The 10496-nt window shown below is 38.9% G+C and overlaps 2 protein-coding genes across 2 annotated transcripts; one reads left to right on the top strand and one right to left on the bottom strand.

Annotated features, from left to right (window-relative positions):
* The first annotated feature begins 4761 nt into the window (after positions 1–4761).
* LOC110774139 (uncharacterized) lies at positions 4762–5901 on the top strand. Its single transcript, XM_021978675.2, has one exon. The coding sequence runs from the start codon at positions 4908–4910 to the stop codon at positions 5676–5678; it is 771 nt and encodes a 256-aa protein (XP_021834367.1). The 5' UTR covers positions 4762–4907; the 3' UTR covers positions 5679–5901.
* Positions 5902–6264: 363 nt separating this feature from the next.
* Positions 6265–10269, bottom strand: LOC110774159 (Leucine-rich repeat (LRR) family protein). The gene is made up of 9 exons (XM_021978698.2): positions 9991–10269; positions 9350–9887; positions 8792–9243; positions 8388–8523; positions 8198–8269; positions 8035–8103; positions 7647–7718; positions 6823–6894; positions 6265–6743 (listed from the first exon to the last, which is right to left on the bottom strand). Exons 1-9 carry the CDS (start codon positions 10064–10066, stop codon positions 6704–6706), a joined length of 1527 nt encoding a protein of 508 aa, XP_021834390.1. The 5' UTR covers positions 10067–10269; the 3' UTR covers positions 6265–6703.
* Positions 10270–10496: the final 227 nt, after the last annotated feature.

Genomic DNA, 10496 nt, shown 5'->3' with positions numbered 1-10496 from the left:
GCAAGATTACTCTTAGAGCATCCACAGTGGGAGAGTGTAAATTCGGGGGTGTAAAGCCACTTTTACATCCCCTTTACACCTCCGGGGGGGTGTAAATATGTTTTTTGCTTCAGTGGGGGGTGTAAATTCGGGGGTGTAGCCGTGGGTCCCAGCCTTTTATGTTGACTTTTCTTCATTTTTCTTTTCTTTTTTCGGGTGGGTCCCGCCTGCAAGGATGTAAAAATAGATGTAAATATACATTTTATTTTACATCCCCATGGTGGTGATGTATATTTACATCCATTTACATCTCACCATTGGAGACGATTCCGATGACTCGGGGTGTATATTTAACATACACCCCTATATACACCCCCCCCATTGTGGATGCTCTTAGGTCCGTTTAGTTCGCAGTTAATGCTATATTGTAATTATAAATTATTAATGAGGACAAAATTGTTATGAAAAAAAGTGCATTTAATATTAACTTATTTTCCCAAACTTTCCCATTATGAGGAAAACAAAATCCAAGGAGGGAGGAGAGCTTCACTTCCCCTCTACTTTCTCATGTGCAAGGCAACCATTTTCCATGCCTGAACTTACCAAACATGGAAAAGTAATCGATTTCCAATCCCCAAGCCTCCTTTCTCTGAACCAAACGGGGCCTTATGGTTGGAGTTCTCATGTAATACTTTTGGAAATCAGTGAATAATTTGCAAGATGAGAAAATTAACGACGCAATTCATCGTTTTGATTTTAAATTTTAATTCTTAAATTTTGGGCTGTTCAAAATTCAAGACTCAAAACCTGAAATCTAATTTCTAAAATGACGATCTTGAACCATAAAGCAATCAATCTTGTTGAAAACGAGATTAAAAATAGAAAGAAAAATAAATAAATTGTGGTGGTGGCCGGAAGTTGGTTTGGAGGGAGGGGGGGGCGGTGAGGAATGAGCGAATGACAACCACAGAAACATACCAACTACGTATAGTTCTTTGTCTCACTTACCCTTAGTTGTAACTTGTAATGATAAGATACTTGAACTAATTAGACAATGGTTTGTCTGAACAAGTCTAGTCTCTGATCATGATCATATAAAGCTAAGCACAAGGGGCAGCTTGGCATGATTTTGCTCCTCTCCCTCAACACATTGCCCTCTTGTATGGTTGAGTAGTTGAAATGTTTGCTAGCTGCAGTTAGATTAGATTAGATGCTTGAGGTGTTTTTAAATGTTTGCGGCCCGTTTGGTTTATGATTAATAATTCGTTTACTTTACCCAACATAATCACATTGCGACATCCACGAACAAACAGTGGTAGCTAGAAATCGGTATTCGACCACTAAAAGTAGAAGCAGAAGACACAAATTTGTCCTAGCTTTTGTGTTTGTTTGATCATTTGGCTTGCCCATATATGAGACTGCATGCAAACATAATTTATGTATTTATTAATTAAGGGAGGCGTTGCCTCTTATATTATTTTTGTCGAGAGTATTCCACATCGAAAGATGAAAAAGGCTCTAAAATCGTACACTTATTGAAGGGAGTTGCGGTTTCACTCTAAAACCAATTGGCAATGGAAAGAGTAGTCTAACTCCTTATAAACCTAAACTAGGACCCTTAACTTTTCAATTTGAGACAAACACGCTCAACACGTTTTGTAAGATGGTACCAAACCCAGTCTTAGCTTTCTTTAATTAATTCAATTTATTTGAAAGTCTCAGAGTGAAACTTTTGTGCAGCTTTAACAATTGGCAATTAGAAATTTAAGTAGTATTATTAGGGCTGAGCATTTAGTAGCAGACATAGAGTATAATATAGTAGATTAGTCAGAAAGACTGCAGAGATTTAATTAACACTCCTCAAAACAATCCCGCATTCACGGCCCGATGATAATGCTCATGTTCTTCATTGCCAAAGTTTATGTTCACCTGGTAACTACCAATTAATTTTTCGTCTAGTTGTAGTTGTCTTCTTCACAATTTGTGGTGAATTTATTCCATACCTAATTGCAGCTGGTTCTGTTATGTTTATGTAGCGTAAAAGCCTCATTCATTTATATATATTTATGGTTTATTTATACTTCAAGGGCAAGGCCCAATGCGAAGCTACGTTATTCAAACTCTGGGTGAGGCAGAGTTGGAAATTATTACAATACAATTATGTCTGTCTCTGGGCCACCCAGTCCATGGCTGCTGATATTGTAGAAATGGGGCTTTTTGATAGCAATGCATTTATAAAGTTAGCCTTGTGCATGGGGCCTTGCCAACAGCAAGCTGTGGATGCCACATTGAAGTCCACCCACTTTTTCATTAGCCCTCATTTTCTGCCCTTTTATAATCTTATTTTTTAATACAAGCGATTGTCTAAACTACAAGGAAATGAGAGCTTCTTTCTCTCACACACACTACCATGGTACCATGGAGGTTCAAACAAGAGACAATTGGTCTACAAGTCAAGGCTCTTTTCCACTCTGCTAGATACTATTGGCGTCCTCCTATAATCCTATTATAACACTAGGTAGTGTGTCTGTCCTTTTGCACCCGAGTTTGATTCCCTTTCTCGTACATTAAAGTAGTTAAAATATCATTTTGTAATCTTATACATTAAAGGGAATCGAACCTTGAACGGATCCAAATCCTAATTGTTGCTCACAATTTCGACTAACCAGAGGGAATATAGAAAATCCATTTATTGCTTAAATATTTTTTTCTTTCTCTGAATGCCTAACTAACCAATCACTTACCCAGATGATTCAATTTTAATATAATCCACCTAATCTATTATACTGTCTGGCCTGAATCTTACAAATGACTCTCTCTCTCTCTCTCTCTCTCTCTCTCTCTCTCTTTTATACACACACACTAGAGAGTAGAGAGTGCTAAATCTGAATGATAGAGTACAAAATAAATAATGTGTAATTAATATTTGGTCTCCTCTGTTTAATGTACTAACAGCTAGTCTTTACATGAAACCAGAGTAAACTCCTCTGTAATTTAATAAAATGGTCAATGCTAATTAATGGTCCCCCCAACTCTTGTCTTGTACAGTCTTTAGCCAGCCACTTTGCTTTGCCTTTGCAGTTTTTATTTATTGGTTTGCATTTAAAATCCCTCTTCTTTCATAATTATAATTGCCTAGAACACCGAAGCTTGTGGTCCCAATATTTCTCCAAACTAACAAGATCGAATTGGTCACGTCCTTTGACAGATAGGAATGCACTATTATTATGTATATGTTCTTGTCTCTTAACCCTTTACGGATCATTGTCTGTCATAACTCTGTAGCCAGTTTTATTCTGTAGATATATAGTGCCTTGCCTACTAGCCTTCACTTCCACAAGCTAAATGCTCCTTTCTTGCTCGTGATGTACGATTCATTTTACGATCACTTTATCACGTGAACAACATATACAAGACACATAACATTTTAACCTAATTACGGAGAAAGTCTGCACCAAACCGATCGTATGTATTCTTCTGATAATCAACCGCATACGTGTGAGTTTTTATGAAATGGTGCATCAATTCATCACTGTTATTTTTTTTTTATTAGACTAGCAAGTAAACAAACACTTTGACACATTATTGTCTCCCTCAGTCGTCGCAGAACAAAGACACAACAAACAAGAAATAATTATAGAAGAGAGGACAGAGGAGGACCACAGAACGCTCTCTGGTTTACGTGCTTTTGCTTAAATGATCACAGCGAATAACTATATTTAATAATCACAAGATTTACCTCCAATGTTGATTAGCTGTCTTGATTTAATTACAACTGCCCAAATCTTAATGGAAGCTTTTTAAGCCACGAACATGATATCTACCACTTGAAAAACCCTTCCAGATGACAAGAACACACACCCAGGATGGGAGAATTTACATCAAATACCAGAAACAGTCAGAGCCCATCAAAGGGTATTTTGGTCATCAAGAAAAATATATCTTTGATTCAGAGATCACATGGCAGAAAATAACTCTCATGTGACCACATGCTTGGGACCCCTACCATGTTATATCCCCCTGTAAGCAGGGGAGTCAAACTAACAAAGCTCCTCTCTCTTTGACTAATCCAAACTCAATTAGATCAATTGCCACTAAGCTCAGAGATAATCCTAATTTAAAACTCCATAAACCAAACTTTCTTTTCTTAATTTGAAAAGCAGAAGATCCCTGCCAAAATATTGCATGTATCTTGAAAAGTTCAGGATTTACCCTACCCTATATCTAGCTAGAAAAGAAAAGAAGGCAAGCATGAAGGGCTTTAAGATTATATTCTATTTAAGTAACCAAACTTTACCAATTTCTCTCCAAATGTCTATCCAAGACAACCCAACTTGCCCAAATTTAAGATTATCCCGTGTGAGACTTGTAGCTTTAATTGATTAAGAACATTTAACCTTGCACCTGAAGTCCCAGATTCAATTTTTCCCTATCCCAATATTGAATTATCGGATACACTGTAATAAATGTAGAGTTAATTATATTGGAAAGAAATTATCACATATATGATATGTTTTTTTTTGAGTCAATATAATGTTTCACTTTCTATATTCTTTTTTTATATTAAATAATAATCAATAATAGCATGGGTTAAATCATTTTCCAGGTTTTTGACCAAAAAGAAAAATTCCCTTTTCCAGGATTACTTTGTACCTTTTCCAATGATATTTGGGATTTTCGAAGAAAAATTGTATGAGAAACTAAAGGTAAAAAAAGCTTTTTGTCTTTGAGTTTCCAAGATAAAGTTGTCCATGTGCTGCTTCTATATTCTAAACAACACCTGAGCTCTCATGTTTCGCCTTCACCAGACCACCTAATTTTTATAATCTCACCGTCCAAACGATAACTAGCGACAACAAAAACACAGAGATTAACAAATTACTGAAACATTAAAAAGCATCTCCTTCCCTTTATAAATCACATCCCTCATGCATTTGCTCAAAAACACTCTCCACCAACCAGCCCAAAACACAACCAAAATGGTGTCCCTAGAAATTGTTCAGGCAACCTCTAGATCCATGGACACACCTTCCAGCCCCAGGATTTCGTTCTCTGCCGAATTCCTCGACGAAAATAACTTCATCTCCATCACCCCAAATGCCCATCAGGGTGAGCAAGATCTTATAATGGAGTGTGATCAAAAGGTACGTAACCCGGAATTCGAGTTTCTCTCAAGCAATGTGAGTAGCCATACCATGTTATCTGCAGATGAGCTTTTTTTTGAAGGGAAGCTCCTTCCCTTTTGGCAAAAGCAGCATGCTGAGAGGCTCAGCAAGCTTAGCCTCAAAACCAAAGATGTTGAGGGAGATGAGAATGAGGAAGGGGTGAACAAGGAGGAGAACAGAGGGAGTTGGTTTGTTGATGATGACCCCTCTCCAAGGCCACCTAAGTGCACCGTTTTATGGAAAGAGTTGCTGAAGCTGAAGAAGCAGCGCGCTTCATCGTTGTCCCCATCTTCTTCTTCCTCCTCTTCGACGTCTTCTTCGAGCTCATTTGCTGATGCAGCAACAGCAGATCAAGAGAAGGAGGGGATGGGGAACAAAGAGAAGTACATGAAGAGGATAAAGAAAGGGTTGGAGAGAACAAGATCAGCCAGTATAAGAATAAGGCCAATGATCAATGTGCCAATTTGCACACAGGTGAAGAGCACTTCCTTGCCACCTTTGTTTCCTCTCAGGAAAGGAAGGCTAGAGAGGTGAGAGCATTTAGGAATTTGGTAGAAAGAAGAGGTTGGTTTGATCTGCAGCATTGTCCAATATGTTCATTGCCTTCTCAATTTTTTTTGTTCTTCTTTCTGGGTTTCATTTAAGATTTGTCTCATGTTTAGAGTGTTGATTATGGTGGATCTGAAAAATCATAATGTAAATGCTAACTTTCTAGTTTGTGGCTCAATATTAACAAAATTTGTTTAATTACTTGGTACTTCTTGTATTGCCTAAAAGTACATACAGTTTTCTGCCAACTGGCTCTCCTAAATAAGCAACTAGAAAGTGAGAAGTCATGCAACATGCAGATGCAAATCTGTGACTCAGTGGGTCCAACATGCGAGGCATGGCAGCAACAGGAATCTGATTTTTGACCTTAAACCCGAGAAACACTTGGGAAAATGGTATATCACTGTTTTGCTATTCCCGACCATTCATGCTATGCCATGCGTGATAACTTTTTCACTTGACATAGCGTGATTGGGCGGGGATAGTTGCTATCCCGTTTCATATAAGTTTTTCTGCTTAAAGACAGTATTGAATTATTGTTGGTAGATGAGAAAGTCAAGGGACGAAGACATGAAAAAACAACACCAATCACTTTACAAAAATATAACAAACCAACATATTCATTGTGTACATTTTTTCTTTTGGTCTGAATTCAGGGTGTACATTTGAAAGAGAAAAAAAAACCCTGTATTAAAGAATAAGGAAAATTAATATGAACAACTTATGAGCAGTAACCAATTATACCAAGAAACCTGCAAATCAAAATGACTGTACATGAACAATCGGGCATAAAACTGTAGACTTAAGTTTCATTGAAGACCTTGAATCCTATCAAAACTAAAGAGAGCTGAGCACGATAACTTTCGACTCTGGGATCAAAGAGCTGGCAAGGGCAAATTTCCCATCCGAATGTTTAAGAGCTCTTCATGTAGGTATGGATCAAGTTTCTCCCAAAAAACAAAAAACAAAAAATGCAGCCACAGCAACCTTTGAATGCATATACTAGCTGTTCAAGAAGGTGGAGGTGCTGACAAAGAATTTCCAGAAGTCCTGAAATGAAAATCAAAACAATCAGCTTAAAGTGCAATTCATAAGGTTTAAGTGGGAAGACTAGTGGACATTCAACTACCTTAGGTCCAGCCCAGATTTTCCAGTAAGGCTAGTAGGAACTTGACCAGTCAGATTATTGTTTTGTAAAAAGCTGAAAGAGACAAGGGAACAGGTCAGAAACTCAGAATCATCAAGCAAAGAGAAGAATCACCACATGTGCAAGAACCCCCAACCCAAAAGAAGAAAAAAAAAAGAAAAAGAAAGAAAGGAAAAAACAGTTTGCCCAGCTGTGTTGTCATCTAACAGCATTGTTAGCATAATAATTGGGAAAGAATCTCAATTATAAGCAAGAAACATAATAATTTAGAATATCTTCAATAAAAATGGAAAACAATGTATCAATTCGGATAAATATCTACATCTGAAACCAGTAACAATAAGCATCCATAACATTCTAGTCCTATACATAGATATAAATGTACGTGCAACACTTCTAATGGCAGGTCCTTCCCACCAACAAAACAGACAGAACATGCAGATTTTAGTTGAAGCAATTCTGATTCTAATATGCCTTGAGAAGTAGGTGTTTCCAACAATAGGAGAATGGGGAGGTCGCAGATACTGGGCTTAAACCGTAAGTTATTTTCAACCAAAGGAACTTTACATCATAAAGTTCTCAAAGCAATTACAACTAAACTAACTTTTAGCACCAGTAAATTACAATGCTAACAATTCTATAATCAAACAGTACATTTGTTTGAGCTTAACCTAATAATAAAATAATAAACCAATTTTTTTCTCATTCAATTTCTATACAAAGAGACATTGTAGAAAATGCAAGTAAAAATCTCAAATTAATACCAAGAACCAACAAAGAAACAACTTTGATAGTTTGATACTTACAGTTCATGCAAGCTATCAATGTTCCCGAGCGATGAGGGGATATCTCCACTAAAATGATTGTCTTCCAAGTGCCTTAAATGAGGAAAAAATGAACAAAAATTGGATCAGAGAAAGAACATACTTCAGGCAACAGGTCAAGGTAAAAGGAGACTCAGGTTCCGAATATTTAGATGTGACAATCAATGCAATGACAAAGTAGCACATAAGAAACCCCCAAAATATTAGTCATTCTGTCAAACCCCAAGTAATATTTGTTATAGATTGAGGTCATTGACATCTATGATTCCATTTATAGTGGCAGATGTGCTAATAGTTCCATATGCTATCATGTGTTTCATTGTAAGTTCAAAAATAAAATCTGGGGGGAAAGTAAATTGCCACAACTTACAGTTTCTCCAGTCTCTTCAATGAACTGAGATCAGGAATAGGCCCTGAAAAATTGTTCTTCCCAAGCCAGCTGTTGAAAGAATGAAATCATCAATCAGGCATTCAACAAATACTTTTTTTCTTTCTGTCAATTTAAATAGACAGTTAAGTTTTCAGAAACCTACATATTAGACAATGCGGTCATATTGGCAAAACTAGGTGATAACGATCCTGAAAGGCCCATACTCGTCAGATTTCTGGAAGAAGGAGGAAACAGATATTAGAATATGCCATGGTGAGACAGAAGAAAAAAAAGGAAAAGAAAAGGAGGTACTTGATTAGCAATATGAATGATTATAACAAGTTTCAACTCACAAAGTGACCACACGAGGTCGAGGGCCAGAAGAGCATGTAATGCCTGTCCATGAGTACTGACGGGGCAAACAAGGATCACCATTCCAGTCAGCTGGAGGGTTCTGAATCCTCTGTTTTACACTTTCCAAAGCAATAACTGTGGAAAGAAAGCCAATTCCCAGTAAGAATTGACATCATTAAACTGACTGCCATAAAGTATGAAAACCAATCAACTTATCTGAACACATTTCACTCATCTTGGAGATGTGAGATTAATTTGTGAGCTAATAGTTCATATTTGCATAAGCCTAGGAACAAAATGGCATCTAACAGTTGGTATCTGAATATGCCAAGATACAAATTTTTAGCATGTGGGTTGGGTCAAAATCAAAATACAAACCCAATAGCATCAAAGATAAGCATACCGTCTCGAGTTAAAGTTGTTCCTCCAAGAGGCAGCACATCAAACACCTCGCCAGCATTAATCAGAGCACCGCCACTTGACCCAGCAGAGGGAGTCAAAGTGATCCTTGTAACACCAGAAAGAGGCCATTTGCGCGCATAGACCACAAGCCCTTCTGGGGTCACATCCAAATTCTTATAATATGGCACACCATTGATGCTGATGTTGAAAACCCTCGACCCCAACATCCCTAAAGAAAAGTACAGAGCAATGTAGTAGTTCGATTCCCGAACAGACCCAGGAGGCCAATTCAACTCCATAGTTTCAGCTTGCCCGTTCGTCAATTCGCTCTGGAAAACTTTCAAAGGGGGCAAGTTCCACAGGTCAGAAACAGACACATTGGTGTTGCTTACATTGATGGGATTGTGCCCTTCAAATGGCACCCAAAACCGATCGAATTTGTCATCTGGATATCTGAAAAAGACCCAATTTTCAGATTCTAAGCTCACACAAATTTGACTTCCAAGTCTAGGACTTTACGAATTTACGAGTTGAACAAAGAAAGAAGAAAGGCACATACCGAATGACTGGTCCAGTGTAGCCAAAGCCGTGCCTTGCAACCAAGCCAAGGCCGTACGACTTGAAATCCGTGGAGTTGTAGAGTGAGTCTTCGAGAATCACAAACTCCAGGGCGGAGATAAACGGGTCGGATTCGGTGTAATTGTTCGACCCGAGACACACGCTCATGGTCTTGCCCTGAGCGAGGAAGACCCCCTCGTAGTAAGTCGACGTGCCTTTTGCGAAGTCCTCTGTGGTGTTAACGACGGCCCAGAGGGTGCCGTCTACAATCAGGTCGAAAACCGGCGGGGTGTCGTCGGGGCCTCCGTAGTAGTAGTAGGTGGTGCGGACCATGTACCTGGCGTTGCGGTAGACCTGCACGGTGTAGCAGTACTTGCGGTGGGGATTGTTCGGGAACGATCGGACGGTGGAGAGGGTGGGGACGAGGACCGGGGTTGTCAGGTTCCGCAGGGTCCCAACGGAGACAAAGCCGGTGTCGGGGAGCCATTCGCGGCCGTCGATCAGAGATTTGACCAGCGCACCGCAGTTTATTAGTGTTCCTGCATCCAACCCAAAATCAATTGAGAACTAAAATGATACTAAATATTAAATATTACAAGGTGACACTAAAAAAAAAAATTCAAATGAATAGTGCTTGCTTACCTTTGGGGAGGGAAAGAGATTGAGGGAGGATGGAAAGGAGGGAGAGGAGGAGGAGGAGGGGGAGGGGCAATGACATGGTGGGGGGATAGGCATGAGAGGGGTGAGGAGAGAGAGAGAAGGAAGATGGGTGTGGGGAGAAAATGAAAGCGTTATTAGTTGGTGTTTTGGTTTTGGTTGAGTTGGGTGAGTGAGTTATGCAAGGAAGGAATAGGAGGAGGAGAGAGAGAGAGAGAGAGAGAGAGAGAGAGGGAGTTGAGAGAAGGTGGAGTTGGGGAAGAGGAAAGGTATTTTAGTTGGGTAAACGCGGGAAAACGAAGGCTTGGTCAGAGTTGGTAGTTAATTGCTAAATTAATTTATTAATTTATTATTTTGGGTGGGGTAGGTGGGTGTGTGGGGTACACTTAGTAACTGGTCCTTTTTATTTTGTCAAAAAGAAATGGAAATGGAAGGCCCAGTCCACGGTGAAAGGTTACCAGAAAAGAAAGGAAAAACTAATAAACTGTGGT

This window comes from Prunus avium, chromosome 1, assembly GCF_965620075.1.
Source record: "Prunus avium chromosome 1, drPruAviu1.hap1.1, whole genome shotgun sequence".
Lineage (NCBI taxonomy): Eukaryota > Viridiplantae > Streptophyta > Magnoliopsida > Rosales > Rosaceae > Prunus > Prunus avium.
Note: the sequence above shows the minus strand (reverse complement) of the source record. Positions and strands in the feature narration are given on the sequence as shown.